Source organism: Bactrocera neohumeralis, chromosome 5 (genome assembly GCF_024586455.1).
Source record: "Bactrocera neohumeralis isolate Rockhampton chromosome 5, APGP_CSIRO_Bneo_wtdbg2-racon-allhic-juicebox.fasta_v2, whole genome shotgun sequence".
Classification (NCBI taxonomy): domain Eukaryota; kingdom Metazoa; phylum Arthropoda; class Insecta; order Diptera; family Tephritidae; genus Bactrocera; species Bactrocera neohumeralis.
In genome coordinates this window covers 11,784,827-11,806,828 of record NC_065922.1, presented here as the reverse complement: position 1 = coordinate 11,806,828, position 22,002 = coordinate 11,784,827, and the positions used below count along the sequence as shown (strand labels likewise).

Below are 22,002 nucleotides of genomic sequence, written 5' to 3'. Positions count from 1 at the left end.
AAAACAATCGATAATTCCAGAGGTTATTGTCCGGTGATAGGTATCCAAAGCACCTGAAAACTCATAACTCACCCGTTATTGTTATTGAATGGGATCAAGATCAAACTTAGGCTAAATTTTTAAACAAAAGATTTCTCAGCCCTTTTATTATATCTAAAATTTTCCTGCTTCTAATAATAAGTTCGAAGGGACATCTCTTTAAAAGATCGTTAGCTTTGTCGTCATTCCAAAGCCCAGAAGGCAGCTGTTAAAAATATTTTGAGCAGAGTTGCCACCATTTCACAGATATATTAAAAAAAGTATTGAATTTTTTGTTTTGAGTTGAACATTAAAAAGTTTAATATATATTTATTTAAGGAAATAGTAAAATTTTATACATTGTTTATAACACTATGTTGGCCATAACAACTTTACTGAAATATAGATACAATAGCTAATTAAATATTAAATTTGTAAGTATGTGTTGTACCATGCACTGTGTAACCATATAAAAAATTGTTTGTTACTAACTAACGCATTAGAAATATTACATTATTAGAGTGTGAATGTTATATGTACATACATACATATGTTTAATGCGTTAATTTTTTTAATTATTAATTATGTAAATTAATAATTTGTTTAAATTAAAATTTTTTTTATTTTAAAAATATGTGCTTAAAGCATTAATTTTTTAAATTAATTAATTTTTTGAATTAATTAATTTTTTATTAATTATTTAATTTAATTTATTTTTTACAAATATTTGTAATTTTTTGATCCTTTTTAGCATTTAATTTTTTAATATTAATTAATTAAATTAATAACTTTTTTAAATTAATTAATTTTCTTATTAATTATTTAAATTAATAAATTTTTTTAAAAATATTTATTATTTTAGAGCAATAATATTATATGTTTAAAGCGTTAATTTTTTTAATTATTAGATAATTATAAAAATTAACAGTTTTTTTAAATTAAATTTGTTTTTTTTATTTTAACAATTTGTGCTTAAAGCAATAATTTTTTAAATTAATTAATTTTTTGAATTAATTAATTAAATTAATAATTTTTTTAATTAATTAATTTTTTATTAATTATTAATTATTTAAATTAATAAATTTTTTTACAAATATTTATAATTTTTAAAAATTTAAAAATCTGTTATATCTTATCCCTTTCCTTTCATACAGCATTTCATAAAAGAAGCTTAATAAGGTAAAGAACAGCTTTACAGCTAAGTAAGTATATGGTATTATGTAAATATATAAGTAGTTAAATAGTAGTTATTATGTAAAATTGTTCGTATGCACAGTTACACGTGCGACAGCTGATTGCATAATTAATTTTCGAAGAGCTCACATATTAGTTACTAATGTATATGTGAAGACAATATATGTATGTATATAAATATAATACATATGTATGTAAATATATAAATGTGGATAGATGTACCCAAGCTTCCCCACATGTGCGAAAAAAACCAAAAGAAATACTCAACTGCACCTTTTACAAGTTTTACACGAAGCGCCTAAAAGACGAGTGCCAAAAAACACACATAAAAAAGGATATTTAACGCAAGGATAATCCCATAGATGACGTTATCTCCGGCGGCACATCAACATATGCATGCTTGTGAACAGACAGACATAACTACAAGCGTGTACACGCGTTGCTATCGCTGCGAATCTAACCTTGTGCCGGCTGCTGGGGACTCATTGCCGGAAGGCCTGCCAAATCGCCATGAATACAATTTGAAAATGAAGTAGTTTTCTGTTGCAGATTTTATCAAATGCGATTTTTTAGCACTTCACATGGATGATGTGGCATGCAGCATGCACACGGTACAATACATGAATGCAACATATGCATGTGAGGCATTGTAAAAGTATATCCATGTATGTATGTGTGTAGAAATATATGCATTTATGTATGTCCATGTGTGAGTACTCATAGACCCGCTGCCACATCCACAGCACCCTCGTCGCTGGAGCGGCACTCACACAGCAGCCAATTGACACCAGGGCTGTCAGTGTTATCAGCGCATTGCAATCGTGAAAATATACTCATTCACATACATACATGCATCCACACAAACACATATGTAACTACATCCAAAGTTGCAACTAGACATGAATTCTGAGTTGGCTCAGCGCTCAGCAGCAATATTTCTATGCACTTCCTCGCCTTTGCCTTCGCCTTTACCTTTTTAAGTGCTATTCTTACTGCTAATGTGTTGTAGTTGTTGTTGTTGCTCTATCTATAAAATTTTATTTATTCATTATCTGTTTTTTTTTTTTTATATAAATAAATACACGCGGCGTGTTGGCTTTAGAGCTTCTCGAAAGCGTTCGCATTGGTCAGCATTTCGCGCGTCAAACACCAAACCTGCTTGGCCGCCTGCTCCAGCGAGCTGGGCGATTTGCCTTTGAACATGTCGAGTGTCGGTAGGAAATAGTGTGGACATCGGCGATATTGTAGACACGAGATCAGCTGCAGAAAGATACCGTTGATGCGATCAGCGATGCACGGCTCGTCCCATTCGAAGTCACGCGGATGTTTCTCACATTCGTAGAGTAGTAGATTCTTCAGATGGTAAGCGGTGATCGGATTGCCGGGCAGATCGAGGTGACGATCACGCAATGTCTTGAGTATGCTCAAACAGCGACGACGGCAGCCTCCTGTGTTAGCGGAGGAAAAAATTTGGTCAAAAGAGAGAGAGAGAGAAAAATTATAATTTTCAGTTTTTTTACTGTTTTTGTTTTATAAAGTAGTTAAGACAAAACTAAATTTATATGCAAGTAGAAGGAGCCTTTTTCGATTTTAAAAAATTCCCTATTACTACAGTCGGGTCTATGTATGTCCCCGAAACGGACCCAAATTTTTATCCTGCCAAGAACATCAACTCGACAGCATCCCGAAAATTACTTCATGAATATTTTCCGTCGCTACAACAACAAAATTTGTACTAAAGTGAAATTTTTGTCAATCCGGGTCAAATTTGATCAGATCCGACAGCCTCCCGGAAATTATTTCATGAATATTTTATGTCGCTACAACAATATTTGCATTAAAATACGTGAAATGTTTGTCAGTCCGGGTCAAATTTGATCAGGCTGGATAAAGGTAAAAAATATGAATATTTTAATAATTTTTAGGTGCTTTTTTCAAAGCTTAAACAAACAGCAAACAAATTTCAACGGGGTTTTATCTCCATAAATAAACGAACATTATAGCTTAAAACGAAGGGGTCTATATTTTTATTATGATTTACTGATTGTTTGTCGGTATTATCCAATCCTAAACAATAAAACTAGCAACTAATTCGAGTTAGCGGCTAAAAGTAAGATAACGGCATTTTTCTAAAATTCAGAAAATGAAATATTTAAGTAACTAAAACATAATAATTACTCGAAATCATTATATTATAGCAGCAAGATCTCAAATAAAGACATTAGATATAAAAAATAATGTTTTTAGACTATCGAAGCCACTGGAGAGAAAGAGAAATATCGAACTAAGTGAATGAGAAACTAAGTCAGATCTTGTAGCCAGGGTTAAGAGAGTCTGAAGTTTCTTAAATTTGTCAAAATATGGAATTAGTAAAGTTAGAAACCATATACCAGACATATGCTATACCATTTTTTTAAATTTGGGAGACTAAGTTCTATGGGACTTCGGATATTAGGTCATATATCGAATTCAGACGAATTTCGCTTAAATTTTCATAAGAAAGATTATTTTTATCCCACACAATTAGTATATATTTAGTATACCCAAAAACTTACCCTGTAGTAGACGATTTTCCGCTTCGAAGAAACTCAGCACCCAAGCATCGCCCTCCATTGCGGCATTATTGTTCTTATTCTGCATGACAATTGATTCTTTCGACAGCAAATCGAAGCCTTCCGTCTTCACTTCGGCCACGATATTCGGATGTGGCCAGGGTATATGTGGCAGCGGCCAATGAGCCGCCGAACGCGGCCATATGCCGGAACATTTGAAAGCTGGCGTTATTTGCACGACAAAACGCTCACGAATGCGCAGCTTAACTTCGGTTGTATCGCCGATCACTTTCACCATATCACGATAAATGCTCTTGTCGCACGCTTGCGCGACCAACGTCTGAAAACGCGAGCGTATCTTACGCGAAGACAGATAACCCGACGCCGTGATGAATTCCACCCACAGCGACATGGAACGCTTGCGACCATCGCTCAGCTTGAGCACCGCACAGCCGGGTAACGTGCCATCGTCGACGAAGTTGAAGACACCCATTTGATTGAGATACAAGACAATTTCGAACTCATTCGGCGAGATCACTTGGACGCCCTCAAATCTGTGGAAGGAGAAAAGGAGAGAGTTGAAGTACTTACTTAGTATGAATGAAATTTTATTGTTTACATATATATAATTATATGTACATGTTTGTATAGTATATAGATCAATACTAAAGTCCAAAGCGCCACTAGTGGCAACACCGTTGAAGACAAACCGCAGCAATTAGCACGTAACTCCAGTGGGCTCATGTTAACGTCTCATTTGATGGACAAATTGCACAACTTCAAGTTCTTTGACAAATCGACGAGGCAGCAACAGCTCGAGGGCTAACAAGTAGACAGACAGCCAGATAGACTGATGGACTAATGGATCTGTGGGCGCTTAATGACTTGTATGTCTTCCATTACAAGCAGCTAAGTTACGCCTTCGAATGCCGTAAATGAACATTCAATAGCTTTAAATGGCAACAGATCGATTGAAATGTAGTATATGTGACTACATAAACATATACAAATATACGTAGTATGTATGTTTAACTTCTGTGATTTGTGATCTCAAAACCGCATTGCCTCATTTAATGCGAGGTAAATGTGTTTGGGTCCAATAATTTAGAGATTTTTCAACAGAAATTTTTAACGAAGATTAGAAAATTTTATTATTTTTCACTTTGCCCCAAAACAATCGATTACGGTTGAAATTTCTACTTCGCGCACTAAATGTGGTCACGTAGCACTTCGAACGTTGCTTTTAGATTGGCGTATACCTTAGGTTCAACTTATCCCCAGAGAAAATAAACTATAGGCGTTAAATCGCATAACTTTGGCGGCCATTTGATTGGGCCATTTCTCGAAATTAACTAGTTGGCAAACTTTGCACGTGTACTCTGCCCAATCCATATAAAGTGATACCCCATAATCTGCACCAACTACCGTGGGATAAGTCTCTTCAGCATCGCATTTAAGGTTCTATCGAACCGTCTCAAACTGATTGGACCTTATCAGTGTTGCTTTCTTCTTTTTTACTGGCGTAGACACCGCTTTCGCGATTATAGCCGAGTTAACAACAGCGCGCCAGTCGTTTCCTCTTTTCGCTACGTGGCGCCAATTGGAGATTCAAAGTGAAGCCAGGTCCTGTGGCGGCTCCCAAGCCCAGCGCACAACCCTGCGGAGGCGCTTTCTCACTTTAGCTTGCCTTCAAACGGATGTTCTTAGGCTACCCAGAGGATACTTGGTCAAAGACCGGAAGTGAGATGCTTGAGCCATGCGTAAAAGAATCGTTTCTGACCACTCCCAAGTGAATGGCGATCAGAGAACTTTCCTCACTTGCGTGAACTTCTACATCTGACTCTATCTTCCTGGAAAATCAACAACTGGCCAGACATTCATCACCCATTAAAAGAGAATCGACACGCACCACCTCTTCGTCGATTTTAAAGCTGCTTTTGTCAGCACGAAAAGGAGCTGCCTTTATGCAGCTATGTCTGAATTTGGTAGTTCCCGCAAAACTAATACGGCTGTGTAAACTGACGTTGAGCAATACCAAAAGCTCCGTCAGGATCGGGAAGACCTCTCCGAGCCGTTCGATCCCAAACGAAGTTTCAGACAAGGCGACCACCTATCGTGCGACTTCTTCAATCTACCGCTGGATAAAATAATTCCGGCTGCAGAGCTAAACAGAGAAGGTATTATACAATTTTCAATAAGAGTGTATAGCTGCTAGCGTACGTCGATGATATTGATATCATTGGCCTCAACACCCGAGCCGCTAGTACTGCTTTCTCCAGTGTGGACAAAAAAACGAAACAAATGGGTCTGGCAGTGAACGAGGGTAAGACGAAATATCTCCTGTCATCCAGGAAACAGTCGACGCATTCGCGACTTGGATCTCATGGACGATGACAACATCTGATGAGTCGATGTTACGAGTTTTCGAGAGAAAGGTTCTGCGGAAGATTTTTGAGTCCTTTGCGCATTGGCAACGGCGTATACCGCAGTCGATGGAACGAAGAGCTGTATAAGATATACGACGACATTGACATAGTTCAGCGAATCAAGAGACTGCGGCTGTGCTGGCTAGGATGAAAACACTCCAGCTCTGAGAGTATTTGACGCAGTATCCGCCTGGTGAAACAGAAAAAAAAACGAAGACCTCCAGTCCGTTAGATAGACCAGGTGGAGAAGGACCTGGCTATTCTTGGGTTGTAATCTCGGCTACAACCGCGTAAGCGGCATTTACGCCATTAAAGAAGAAGAAAAAGTCTATAATAATAATATTTGTTTTTTGGTTTTGAAATAATTTTAAGCGGAAAAATCCTGCTCTCTTCCAGAAGTGCACCCTGAAGTTCCTCTGGAGATCGGCTTTAGAATCAATGTGTAATGTGTAAATGTATGATAGGGGTACATATCGGGTATATTATCGGGTATTGTAGCTGAAAAAGGCTTTCCTATTTCAATTCAACCATATATAAACATAAATCGTGTCCGGAAAATACGGCATCTATTTTTCGAAACATTAGAAATCGGCTTCAGGATTAATCGAGTCCAAAACATGTATACAGAAAAAGTTTCTTATTTCTTGGTCGAGATCGCAAATTAAAGCACATAAATATTCGATCATCTATTTGCAACAACACTCTAAGAGGCTTTGGTCACTAATTAATTATAGGTGAACTATAATTAGAGATTGGATAATACTATACGACAGAGCTAGCAATATTTAGTGAAATTTAATATTGAATTTTTTGTTAGTTTTAGTTTTAGAAGAAACCTTCCGATAATAAAGTATGTGCACGAAAAAAACTGGTCTCATAGAAATCCGCACAGCTTAGGAATTTCTATCGGTAAAATCAATTGCATTATATTTTTTACAAAAATATGGTTAGTGTAAAATTTGTCAGAAATGAATATACCCATTCGCGAATCGGGTTTGCGCAAAAAGCTGGAAAATCCAGATGTCCAGTGACATCGCCAAAAAATTAAAAATTGCAAAATCTTCGGTATCTTTAGTACTTAAGAGATACAGTATAGGCTATAGAACAAAACATCAAGAAATTTATGTTAATGAGTGCTTGCCTTTAATTAAGCTTCATAAGGATCCAGTACTCTTTTGACCTGATCTTGCGACATGTCATTACGGAAAAACCGCTTTAAAGTGGTACCAAGACAATAGAGTGGTTGTTGTTCCCAAAGAGGTGAACCCTCCGAATTGCCTAGAGCTCAGGCCAATTGAGACTTATTGGGGCATTATTAAAGCGAAACTGTTAAAGACGCAACATACAGTGAAAAATGAGAGGCAATTTAGGAATAAAAATAGCCTGAATATTATATCTTGAATTCGTATAAATCTATATATAAACTATAACTTGTATAAATATATCTGAATTTGAATCATAAACATATATACATTTTCATGAAAAAAAATTGATATAAAAATCTGTATGACATTGAAATATTCACTTCGCCTTAATCAAGCCAACTAATTGGCTTGTCCAAATGCTTAAAATATGACTGATGTTTACCTGCCATTACACTCCACCAAACTGGAGATGAAACGCGGCTCCTGCAATTCCACCTCCTTCAAAATGTCCTGTACGATTTTGCAGATCTCTCTTATGGCTGTGGCCGTTTTGAACATACGCGCTTGAACGCGCTCCGCACAGTAGCGGTTCATCTGGTAAATCATGCGCGTTTGCGCCGCCAACATATCCGGCGGTACCAACATGGCGACGACGGATGTTGCAATTAACGATGCGCTGTTAAATAATGGCAACAACAACAACAAACATGCAATTCAATGGCGTCTAAGTGTCTGCGCTGAACGCGACCAGAGGCACAGACAGACAACAATGGGCTGCGTGGCGGCGTGAAACAAGACAATCGAATAAAAAAAACAATGACACAATCAAACTCAAATAGACAGGATGAATATTTCAGCAGGCGATTTTCAGTTAATTAGCCGCGTTGTGCGGGGCATGCCTTTGTGCCACAGCACCCTAATGCCAGCAGGTTGACGAATCGGCGGATGTGAGGCCGCAATAGCGATAATGCTTTAGCTACTGTTGCAATGTAAGTGTCTTTTTTTATTGTTGGATTTTGTTTTTAATTTTTTCTGTCTTTTTTTTTGTTTTTTTTTTAATATTTTTTTTATGTTTTTTTTTTTTTTGCGGCGTGCTTTGTGGTGACGCGTCACTGCGCTGCGGCCGCTATAGCGTTTGTGTGTAGTAGTCACAGCAGTTGCTTGGCACGTTGAGTTTTTGCTGTATTTTTTTGAACTTTTTTTCTGCACTCTTTACTATTTGACACAATGCACCGAAAACAATAGCGTTTTTTTTTTACTCAAACAGAAGAAGAAAAAAAATCGAAATCGAAATCGCGTTCGCCCTTTGCAAAATGCTTTGTGTGCCAGTTACTTTTGTCCGGCACTTTGCGATTTCAATATATCTATCTACACAGCGTTGCCGTCCTTAGCGTTGACAATGCAGCGGAATGTGCAACGAACAAAGCGTGCCGCGAATTCACGCTATGTACGCCAACGATATACTGCCGCCGCCATGCCAAAAGCCAATATTTTCAGGCGTGTTGTAAATCTCACGAATATTTACTGACTCGCCAGATAAAACTGAGTGCCCACAATGGGACACACAGGCGCTCGCACACACATATTTACTTGCATATACATACATGCGTGTGTGTGTGTGTGTGTGTATTTAAGCTTAAGCTTGCTCATTGTATATACTTGTCGCACACAGCTAGCGCGGTTATATGCACTTCTGCCGCCAATCGGCGTGCTTGTGGTAGTAAATCAGTGTTTGTTGCACATTAATACAAATTTACAAGTGTAAGGATGTGCAAGCGCTGCGCTTGTGTTGGTTGCAGCGGTTGCAGTGGCGAAGAATATACAGTATATGTATGTATAAAAACAAGCAAAAGTATATGCATCGCAGCAATAATACCCTTCACAGCTGCATTTCTTATGGCATAAAAACTGACTTATCTTGATTTTGATTGCAGAGTTTGTATGGCAGCTCTATGTTATAGTGGTCCGATTTGAATCATATTAACGGTGATTAAAGCCTTGTTTTAGATAATAATCTGTGCAAAGTTTGGTGAAGATATTTTGTCAAGTAAAAAAGTTTTCCATACAGGAACTTTTCCGAGCGTTCAGTTTGTATGGCAGCTATATGCTATAATAGTCTAATCTAAACAAAATACCTACAGATTATAGCGTTGCCTCAAGAAGTAATGTGTGCAAAATTTTGTTTAGATATCTTGTCAAATGAAAAAGTTTTTCACACAAAAACTTGATTTTTAACGGAGAGTTTGTATGGCAGCTATATGCTATAGTGGTACGATCTGGAAAATTTCTTCAGGTAATATAACGTTGATTGAGGTAATATTAATTCCAATATTTGGTGCAGATATCTCTTCAAACAAAAAAGATTTCCATACAAGAACTGCAGTTTGAGCGATCAGTTTGTATGGCAGCTATACGCTATAGTGGTTCGATGTGAAAAATTTCTTCGGAAAATATACCGTTATCTTCGATAATAATAATTCCAAAATTTGGTGCAGATATCTCTTCAAACAAAAAAGTTTTCCATATAAGTACTGGATTTTGAGCGACCAGTTTGTATGGCAGCTATATGCTATAATAGTCTGATCTAAGCAAAATCCTCACAGATGATAGCGTTGCCTCAAGAAATAATGTATGCAAATTTTGTCTACATATCTTGTCAAATAAAAAGGTTTTCCATACAAGAGCTTGATTTTTATCGGTCAGTTTGTATGGCAGCTATATGTTATAGCAGTCCGATATTGGCAATTCTCACAAATCACCAGCTTCTTGATGAGCAAAGGATGTGTGCAAAATTTCAGATCGATATCTCAAAAGCTGAGGGATTACTTCGGGTATATACAGACCGAACATGGCTAAATTGACGCAGCCCGTCACGCTTATTATGTATATGTATACTGTATAGGGTCTACGACGTTTTCTACTGGATGTTACAAACTGTTGGACAAGCTTAATGTACACTGTTCAAGGTATGTATATATGTATGCACATAAGAAAACCGAGACGTCAAAGGGGTAAACGCAGTTGAACAGCCAACACTGCACTCAAATTGCCGATTAAACATATGTATACATGTACATATGTATGTAAGTATATACGCACACAGTTGCATACAGAAACACAAAGGTCCTCCATACACTCCATACATACATACATACAAATGTACATATGTATGTTTACAAGTAAGTACATAAAAATCAACTTATGTACATCTCTATATACATATGTAGATCATCTCGCTCCCCACTTCAAAAATATATGCACAGTAGGCGCGTGCTGCTGCTTGTAATGTCACCGCTGCCTCGCTTCATGGCAATTTCACAAAAAAAATCACAAAAAAATGTGAATTAGTAACTCTCACAACGCGCTCGTTTCGATAATCGATCGATCAGCGCCAAAATGCTTATATTGAGACGATTATTTGTACAAACCCATGCACGAGTATATATGTATGTATGTATCTTAAATTTAAAGCCCTTACAAATACCGCAGAATACCGAAAAAACGCTTCCGCAAAACTGAAGACGGCATTTGCAAAGCTCAGCAGATGCTCCAGCCAATATTAACCACATCCTCCTCACCCCCCGCCAAACAACACATTATTGTTGTTTAATGCTGTAAGCATATATAGAAATTATCTACGCTTCTATGTGTGCGTGTAGATACATTTCCATAGAAGCTGCTAACAAATATAGCTGTCTCGCTCTAACACACTTAAATTATTGCAGTTCTCAGCTGAGTTTATATAACGCCGCTTTACTCTCACTCGCATGGCCAACTGTGTATGTGCATGTGTGCGTATTTCCACTTAAGCCATTGACTCCGCCTTGCCCAGCTCAGCTGCTACGAGCGGCCATCGCTTTTGTGCATGTTTGCCGTTGTTTGTTACATTTTGTTTTATGTTGTTGTTATTGTTGCCGGCATTGTTATTTATTGTAGCGGCAGTCTGGCGGGAATTGAGAGTTTGGAGTTCAATGCACAAATCCAATTTGGCTGCAGAATTTTCATTTTGAAGTTAGGAAAGAGAATGAATGACGACTCTGTGTTTAGTAATTTATTTGGCTTTGCAACACACCCTTAAATATATGTATGTATGTATGAATTCACAATCATAAATACTGCTACAATAAAGGAATTATGGAGAAAGGTTGCTTTTACAGAACATTTTGGCAAAGTTATTTAATTTTTAAAATTTATGAGTTTGGTTCAACTTAGCAATTTGGTAAATGTACCGTATACATTATCGTATTGGTAAAATTTATACATGAAGGCTGAATAAACAATGTCGAGTTATAGTTTGAACGAGCACAACCGATACTATTTGCCCCGTATTCTGTATATACGGTAAAGGCCTGTTATTTCTATCCATTCATATATAGATAGGGTACATATCGGGTATATAATCGGGTATTATAGCCGAAAAAGGCTTGCTCGTTCAATCCAATCAATGTATATATGTATGTACATACATATGTAGATCGTGTCCGGCAAATACAATAAGATATTATAATTAATTTTTTTTTTTTTTTCTATTTTTCGAAATATGAGAAAGGTGTTATATCCACTTACAAGTCAGAAAAGCATGTTTTGCAATATTTTCAAACAGATTTTTATTTTAAATAATTAATTTAATTAATGAATACGAATAATTTACAGAATTTAATGTACTTTAAACCCGAAGATAAATTTTGAAATGTTTTATATGTATTTTCTTTTTCCCGTAGCCGTTTTCTAGGCGGACCTTCAAGGTACAATTTTCTGCTTTAAATTAACCCAAATCCATAAAAAAATATATATATTTTTTTTAGAATAAATCAATACAATTAATGGTCGAAGGACTAATTAAATTTTAATTTTGGTCAAAACGGCATTTTACAAAGAAAAAAGTCGATCTTTATGAAAAAATTTGCACTTCAGATTGGTTGAGTTGAAAATTTGAATTTCGGAGACTTATTTATTAGACCAAACAACTACACACATACTATATAAATTGCTAATCGATCGTTCGATGCCCATCGGAAAATTTTTTCCCACCGACTCTCTTCGAGAAAAACGCTTTTAAAGTTAGGAAACCGATTACACCAAGTTAATTTCCTTTAAAATCGCGCATATCTCCGAAACTGTTTGCCGTTCCAACTCCAAATTTTTAGTAAATATATATATCCACAAATGTAAGTACATATCGTCCTCTAAAACGCAAAATAACGTAACATCACTTTTCATAAGTTTACAGTCGAAGGAAAAATGATAAAATAGAAACCACTTACATTCAAAAAAATTTGAGTTTTGGTTATAAAATGGTTATATATATGGTTATATCTGGCAGCGGAAGCTGAAAATTTTATACTACTTACATCCATATATACAATATGTTGTAGTGAATCGAAGGCAATAAAAAACTCAATTTCGATTTTTTTTTTGATGATACATTTCGATTTTTTTAAAATCACACGTTTTTATATTACCGTAAGGTGTTACATGAGTTTTCGAGTTGCAATAAATCGATTATTTTTATTAGTTTATTAAATTCTACAACATCTATAGAATATTGTCCTGAATTTTCAAGTTTATCCGCGTAATAGTTCCGGAGATATAGCCTTAAGAACTTGTGCGCTCGAGGACTTAGCTCAGCTAGCCACCGACTTAAAACGCGTTTTTATCGAAACTGTGTTGCGGGCAAGATTTCGTTGTGGGCAAGATGTTTCGAGAACTACTGACACGATTTCCATGAAATTCTACACAGGTCCTTGAGATAGAATTCTTAAAGTCTTGGACGAACGATTTATTTTTCTATTACAACTATTTGAAAAATAAAATATCGCGAAATTTTCAGTTTTTAGTTAAAAGACTGCCAAAAATCTAATTATCAGTTTTTCCTTCGTCCAAATTCTAAGAATTTTTTCACTTTAGATGCTCCTGTAAAGAGTTATCCTGTAACGCGGGCGCATCTTTTTTCCGACAAAATTCGTAATGGCCGAGTTTAAAATATTTTTTTTCAAAAATTTAAGAATTTCTTTGTTAATAGTGTGTGTTTGTAACAATACAAAATTCGAATAAAATATTTCATTTTTATATGAGAAAACAATTGTTGAAAACAGCTGTTTTTTTACCCGAGGAAGCCCATGTAACCACTTAAGTCTTTCATTATTTGCAAACTTTCTCCATAACATAGAATTAAATAAAGTTAAAATTTCTTATTTTCCTATCCTACTTCAATCAAAATTTCCTTTTAGGCTTTTCAATCAAATACCACAAAGACACTTCATAATGGCTTAATGATATCTATAGGTGCGACTACTATTCCATGGAACCTCTGTCTTATCACGATTTCTGAAACACCTGAAAAAAATTTAAAAAAGTGGCTTTAACTACTATAGGCAAATAATAGTAAGCCCCAGGACGAGTCCCTGCCTTGAAAAAGCTTCCCACAAAATCCTTTAGTTTTTCGTTGAAGAACTAATAGACCTCTTCATTGGAAGTGCGAGCTTTTCTTGACAAAATTAGTTTAATTTTTAACAATAGATCTTTATTATGGCGTATATTTATAAATATTATAATACATATTGTGTAAATATGTTAAATTATACATTTTAGATTAAATGATCTATTCAAAAAATCATAGAAAAGTCGATGTTGCTCTTTTTAAAGAACCTCTAAAGAGGCTTTTTTAATAGTGAATAAATGAGTTCTTTTATAATCGAAACTTTTTACTTTAAAGGTGCGATATTTTCTGTATGCCCTTAAAGGAGATAAGATAGTGAAAATACCGTCAAATACATTTTGAAGAAACACAATGTCCAAATTGAACATCTTGATAAAAATCTCAAGTATGAAATGTTCTCAATAACTTATGGAATCAGTGTAGATAATATACACTTTTAACTTCATACAAAGAACAATTTTCGATTTTCATAGCTAACGGGTTTAAATAAAACGAACGACTCGGATTGTACAGATACAAATCAAGATCCAAGTTTGTCAAATCGACAATATTCGTCAAATGACTTCGGTAATGTTTTTTGGCATTGGAAAACCAAATTAATTTAAAATATAATATGTATTATTCAATAAAATCTATTTAAAACTATATTTTATTTACAAAAACTGCGAGCATACTGTAGAAAAATTCTTCAAATACATTTAGCTTCACTTCAAACCTTTCCTTCGCGTATTACTACTTGTACTACACATCTATGTTATAAAAAAATCAATCAGAAAAAGCATAAAAATGAATTAAAACAAATACGTCCAGACAATAACTTTCCTAATCTAACTATGTATAACTTATTCATCATACAAATATAGCCACTAATGCCCAACGACAGTCGCCCGCTGTGCTTCCGCTCGCCTTTGCTAAAAATAAAAAACAACAAAACTTATTTATTAATGGCGTCTAAGCGGTGCAAGGAACACTAATTCCATTCTTGCATTAACACTTTGCTGCAGCGAATAAAATGAAGAATTTATGCGGTAATTAAATTTGAGCGAAACCATTAGTAAGACGCGAGTGTATAAATAGCGACGGTCAGTCAATAGAATGCGATATAAATGGGCGTGTTCACATCAGCGGCACTTTATTAAATCTAAAAAACAACCAAACAAAACATTCAATATATTTTCGAAACAGCGCATTTGGTGCGGAGATCTGAAGAAAACGGAAGTATTTAAGTTGAAATTATGGACATTAAAAGAAATTATGGAATGGGGATTTCGTGTTTATACATGAGTTAATGGAAGTGCTATGAAGAATGGGTCAAAAGCATAAGCTACAAGGGAGTATATCAATTTTGAGTGGATAAAATATAAATTTGTATGAACTAAACGTTTTTGGAGATGTGGGATTTGAAAGCAAATATGTACGGGGTATATGTTTATTTTGATTTTCTGAAAAAAGTTAACATATTAATGTATGCATTTATTATCCTAACAGAAAGTAGATAATTCAACGAAGAAAAAGCCTACCAACAACAAAAAAAAAATATAAAATATTTTAATAAGATATTTTGACGTGAGAGTTTTCGCTTGAAAATTACAGTATTTTTCGAATATGAAGTCAAAATTAGAAGAAAAATTATATTTTAATTTATTTGGGATATACTTAAGGGTTTACATCGGTTTTCTCGGGTAAAAAACATAACTTTTTTTTAATTTTTTTCTCATATAAAAATAGAGATATTATATTTGAATTTTTATTGCTACAAACATACGCTATTATTAAGGAAATCTGAAATTTTTGGAAAAATAAATATTTTAAACTCGGCAGCTGCGTCCGCGATAGCACGATAACTCCTTACAGGTTCATCTAAAGTGAAAAAAACGTGTTTTAGTTAAAATTTTAACTTAATACTTGGGTGAAGGCAAAAAAACTAAGAATTAGATTTTTGGCAGACATTTTTACCAAAAATGAAAGTTTCCCGACATTTTTTTTTTAAATAGTTGTAATCGAAAAAAAATCCTTCATTCAGGTTTTTAAGAATTGTATCGCAAAGACCTGTGTAAAATTTCACGAAGATCGGTTGAGTACTTTTCGATAAATCTTTGCCAACCGACTTCAAAAACACAGTTTCGAGAAAAACGCGTTTAAAGATGGCGAACTTAGCGTAACTAGCCTCGAGCGCACAAGTTCTCAAGCCTGTATCTTCCAAACTATTACTCGGACCAACTTGTAAATTTAGGACAATATTCTAGAGGTATTGTAGAATTTAATATGATAATAAAAAAAAATCGAATTTTGAAACCCGTAAACCCACGTAACGCCTTAACTATTGAAAATTCAACCCACCTCCCTCCTTCCTAATCTCGACCACAGAATCAATAAATTATTTTCCATTATTTTATATTAATTTATATTCCTTTTCATTGTTAAAATTATAGACCCTTCTCAGGTATTCAAAACTATGTTCTTAAAATTCATATACGATTATTCTACCTCATTCTCTTGTTATAAGCCTTAAAAGTGAGTAGCTCTCCTGCAAGTCCTAAGCGAGTAGCACTTTCAATCGCATTTTGTCTCAAAATGACTTTTTTTGGATTAGCGTAGACTCACTCCCTTCCGTGGAACATTTTGTTGATTCCTCTTCTACATTCTTCTGACCTTACATCCGAGTGTTCAATTTCACTAGAGTCGCAGAGATCCGCAGACCTTACACCTATTATCTAAATTCATATGGGTAGGGATAATGTTTGGTTTTCGGTGTCGTCATCCTGATCTGAAACAGAAGAAATATTTGCGCGGCGATTTTTTACCCTCATGCCTGCTGCTTTTTAAACTACAGAGCTGTCAACAGAAATCTCCTTTATCGACTCCTCAAAAATACTTCACCACTGGGAAAGTCAGCAACATGTTCGTTACAGATTCTGCGCTAACTTATTCCTCTTCATGTTCACTAGAAACCACTTTGAAAAAAGCAGAAGATCTCAGCATCTCTTATGGGTCGACTCACCACATTTTGGTTAATGTTTGGGGTATGAAGTATGTTAAAGAAATACTTGTACGAAGAGGTCTGAACCTGCAAAAAAGGTGTTGCGCTCCAAAAACCAGTAGAAACCGATAAAACAAAAATTCGCTAAAGGCACTGAAGAGTATCATAACAGAGGCTTATAAGAAGTGTGTGGCAAATTGTATTAATCCTTAGCATGCTTTTACTGGCTCAGAACTTTATTTTGGAGCCTATAATAATGATTTGTATAAAAATACGTGAAAATTTATATTTTTTTTTTTGTCAATCCGGGCCAAATTTCATTAAATAGTTAACTACCTATTTTTTGGGGAAGCATTCAAAATTTCTCTGGGAGAAATACTGATAACCAATATTTCCAAAGCGACTCTAGGCTGGTTACATGGAAAATACTATGTACATCTACGGGTAAGCAGAATAAGTATAATTTTTATAAAAACTAAATATTTTATTTTTTTCGAAACAGTCACTGACTTCTAACACTATATCATATATGTAGGTGGCAGCTCTTCTACTACATTGTACTACACCCTGAAATTTGCTAAGCATTCGTCGTCTCTCAACTGTTAACATACTCTTATCCACTTAAGGCCCATTCATTACTCAATGTCAACTGGATTTTGACAGATAGCATTTGTTGTCAGCTGCTTTGCCGAATCTATCCATGCCATTGGCAGAAACTAACATCATGTACATATATACATATCTACAAATGCTTATGTATATACATAAATACATTCTTACATACATATGTACAAATAAAAGTGAGTGTCTATATTGTAGTAAAAACAAAAAATACAATTTTAATGGCGATATTCACGGGCCGCGATAGTTGAAGTTACACTGAGAAAAATAATTGCTTTGTATTTTGTAAAGCAAAAATTTGAAATTTTGGCATTACGTCTGCCATAGCTGATAGAATTATTGTTTAACCTTTGTTTCCCAAAAAAATATGAAACCGGAAAATTTTTTCTCAGTGTATTAATAAATTCACAAGCTAATCTCTGAGAAAAATACCCAAAATTTAAAAACCTAAGCGATGCAATAACAATTAAGTTGAAACAATCTTTATATATGAATATGGATTATATATAAACATTAGGATAAGCAAAACAGAAGAATGAAGTGTTAGGGTGAGCCAAAAAAATTAACATGTATGCGAAAAATAGCCAGAATTCAGGCGATGCAACAACACTTTAGTTGAAACAAATTTTATATATATGAATGTGCATTATATAAATATATATATATTAGGGTGAAAAAAAAATACTAATGTTTATTCGAAAAAAAATGAAAATATATATTTTGAAAAGGAACATATGGTTTATTCCAAGCAAAAATATTTTTGAATGAAAATAAAAAATAAAAAAAAGAAATTTTTTTGACTTCATTTTAGAATTTGAGGAAAATGTCGGTGAGCATTCCAATATTTCCTACATTTATAAATTACACGTGTTCTTATTAAAAATAACATAACTTTGAACCATTTATACTTTAACTTATAAAAAAAATAAAATTTTCTGAAAACTTTTTTAATTCAAAATTTCGTTTATTTGTTATACCTGTTAAAAATATATCCTTTTTTCTTATATACAATCTTGTAGGTGCGTTTTAAGCTAAATATTTGAATATATACTCGTATACTAATAAACTATGTATACACATATGTATGTATGTACAATATTTTTTTCAGTTGATACTTTGAAAAAAAGGTTCTTAACCAAATCTAAGGGAGCCACTCCAAGTAAATATGAGCTCTTAGAGCAGTAAATTCCCTAAATATGACTTTTCTGATTTATAATGATTTTTTTCATTGAATTATAGAATTTAGAAGAAAAACATTTACTTAAAATAATCAAACTTTAACCGTTAATATAATTTAAATGGTTGGGTTTGCGAAAAAATCGACACCGTTTTGTAGAACATTTATTTTCATGCAAAATCTATGACACGAGACATTTTTTCAAGCAGATGGAATCGGGATTTAAATTTTCTGTCTGTTAATAAGAAAAAATAGAAAAATGTAAGTCGGAGGACCTTCCGGTTAAAATTAATAGCTGATAATTGAAGAGACTATCGTAGAGGTGTTCAAAAAACTATTTTTTAGAGCGAATTTTTCAAGCGAAAAAAAATATTCGTATTTTTTTGGCTCACCCTAATATACATACATATAAATTAGGTATGTATATGAGTATGTACGTATGTATATATTTATGTATGTATATGCTTATCACTATTCAATTTTTCAAAAGAAATTCGATTTTTTGGCTCACCTTAATGTTAATATAAATTATGTATTTATGTACATATATGTATATAATTTATACAGGTTTTTTAAGAATCTATTTTTCAGAGTACCCATCAGAAAAAAATTGTTTTTTTTTAATCACCCTAATGTTAATATAAACTATGTATTTATGTGTGCATATATGCATATAATTTATACAGGTTTTTTTTAAGAAAAGAGTACCAATCAAAAAAATTTATTTTTTTATCACCCTAATAAAATATAAATTAGTATGTGCATACAAACATATATGCATAACACTTATGTAGATCTTTGTCTAAGAATCTATTTTTCAAAGTATCAATCGAAAGAAAATATAATTTTTTTTGGCACACCCTAATGTAAATATGTATGTATATGTTATGTATGTATGTATGTATGTATGTATGTTTATGCATATCACTTATGTAGTTCTTTTTTCTTATCCCTTGTTGTTTTAGCGCAAAAATTTTAATATAATTTATGTGTGATCGGTCAGTTTTTTCGTTTAGCTCTGTGTCCATAGTTTTTCAACTTTAATGCTTGACTTGCGTCAGCGCGCCGGCAACGTGTGGCGGTGAAGAAACAAAAAAAAATTATACACAAAACTATTTATATATATTTGCATGTGTGTATGTATGTATATGTGAGTGCCATTTATAAATTTGTTTTATTTAATTTTTTTGAGAATTGAAATTTATGCGCATTTTCGAAGACAACTCAAAGACAATCGAACGCACAATATTTTTTTCACTTTTTTGTTTTTGTTATATACTTTGTTGTTGTTTTTGTCGTATTACCTGCGGTTGCTCAAATTTCGTTTCGTAGCCGCTTATCAGTTTGTCTTAATCGCCAATATTTATTTTCGAGTATTTTGACAGTTAAACAAGAGAGAAATTTAATAGCGGCCGAGATAAGTGAAAATTTCAATATGGACGCAGGCACCCACAAAAGGAAAAATTATTATATGTATGGCTACATATGTATAAGTGTATATATTATGTGTATATGTATATAATATATGTCTATGTGTATGTGTTTGTGCTCTTTTTTTGAGAGACTTGTGCAATTTGTACCCAACGCGGCTACGCCAATGGCTTTGTGAGGAATTTTAAATAAGTTGTCAACATGCCATTATCGCAATTCATCGTTTAATGGCCTGCAGCACCAGAGCAACAGCAACAAAATCATATAAAACACACACACACACATACACGAAAGAAACAATTCCTTGCGCATATTAACATTTGTCGCATGACAAGCAGTCCGCAGTCGGCAGTTGGCCTCAGATGCGCACGCCCTCGGCGAATCCGCTTGAATGCCACCAAAACACCGGCAACACCTGTCACCTCCATCACTTTGCTACAGCTCAACTGTCACTTGCAACTAATAGGATTATTATTAAAAATATTAAATTGCCTGGCAAAACGCGAAAGCTGCACGAAAAGCCCACAAAACAAGCAACAAAAACCGCAGAGATCGTGCAAAGCGAGATACTAGCAAACACACACACACCCATACAAACAAACATAAGTCGCTTAAATGCAAAAACGCGCACAAATTTGCACGCACCCGAGCATGTGTGCGTGTGTGTGTGTTGAGCTCGCGCAAAAACCCACACGCATGCGCAGCAGAAGCAGAAGCAGGACGCTGCGCTGGCGGATGCACAATTCGCTCGCTGTCTTGTTGTTTGCGCGCGTTTTATGCCTGGCGGGCAGGCGCATTAAGGCCATGCATTACTTGATGAATGTGTGCAGAATGTCAAGTATTTTGTGATTTGTTATCAACGCTTTTTATATTCGCCAAAATATTCAATTTCTTATGGGCTGAAGTGAAAATAAAATATAAATTCTGTCAGAACCTTGTACTGGTGTACTTGGGTGTGTACACGAAAAGAAATTTTAGACCCGAAAGATTATTATCGAGGGCAATGAAGGTCACAGAAACCGCAGTAGAAGAGGTTAGATTAGGTAATATTGAACTTCAACAAGAACACAGGGTGATTCAGTGATAACAAAATGGAGTCAGGGCATTTTAGTCCGCTGGTTTCATAATGAGCCTCCTAAGAGCCTAGGTGAATCATCAGACAGCCACTTTACCTACCTAGCTATCTATGTAAGGTTGGTTTCGATGTCTAATCCTCAAGTTGGGGATCGCACTTGGGGTAAGTTTGTACATGAAAAGAAATTTTAGATCTGATAGATTATTATCGGGGCAAATAAAGCTCACGGAAATCGCAGCAGAAAGACTTAGGTTCAATTAGATAATAATGAGCTTCAACAGGAGCACATTGTGATTCAGAGAGGACATAATGAAGTGACAGGAATTTAGTTGCGTTAGTTTCAGACTGAGCCTGCTAAAGACCTAGGTGCGTCGTCAGACATCTACACTATCTACCTACCTACCTAGGTTAGATTAGGTTCGATCGCACATGGGGTACTAAATGTAGCTCCATGTGAAGCCATAAAAATAGAACTTCTGTGTCTGATCTTGCTCCGCCTTTCTGAGAACCGGTCTTAAACGCTGGCATCCGGTAAGATTCGCAAGCTTACAGCTGTTTGATTACGCCGTTTCCTCATTAATAATATGGATGGTTTCACCTCATCGTCGAGGGGGGATAAATGCTTAGATTAGACAGAATTCATCGGCACCGTATTCCAGTTTTGCCATCGCCACATCAACATTACTAAAATTAGGTAAAAATAGATTATTTCGGACGAACAAACAGGCTTGGACATCGACTCCGTCTTGTTCCAGTCCAAGCAGTAAATTGACAAAGGTTACCATTGCATGTTGAAGGTTGGCTTGAAAGAACATTATCTTTCACACTACACGCCAGAAGCGCTGATTCAGCGCCTATCACATGTTTGACCCGCTTTTCCTCTAACAGTCGTTTGAGATTGAAGACCGATTCGTCAATCGGCGAACTAGGAACCAACTGCCTGA

General features: G+C 34.8%; 1 protein-coding gene across 1 annotated transcript; it reads right to left on the bottom strand.

The window, feature by feature from the left end:
* Nucleotides 1-1,111: 1,111 nt before the first annotated feature.
* LOC126758075 (protein mab-21-like) lies at nt 1,112-8,899 on the bottom strand. Its single transcript, XM_050472099.1, has 3 exons — nt 7,778-8,899; nt 3,768-4,318; nt 1,112-2,660 (listed from the first exon to the last, which is right to left on the bottom strand). Exons 1-3 carry the CDS (start codon nt 7,978-7,980, stop codon nt 2,311-2,313), a joined length of 1,104 nt encoding a protein of 367 aa, XP_050328056.1. The 5' UTR covers nt 7,981-8,899; the 3' UTR covers nt 1,112-2,310.
* Nucleotides 8,900-22,002: the final 13,103 nt, after the last annotated feature.

Excerpts from the sequence above, each read along its gene's own strand:
- LOC126758075 (XM_050472099.1), bottom strand. The coding sequence starts at position 7,980 with ATGTTGGTACCGCCGGATATGTTGGCGGCGCAAACGCGCATGATTTAC. Across the intron at positions 4,319-7,777 it reads TTGGTGGAGTGTAATGGCAG|ATTTGAGGGCGTCCAAGTGA; the intron begins GTAAACATCAGT and ends CTCCTTCCACAG. Across the intron at positions 2,661-3,767 it reads GGAAAATCGTCTACTACAGG|GAGGCTGCCGTCGTCGCTGT; the intron begins GTAAGTTTTTGG and ends CCGCTAACACAG.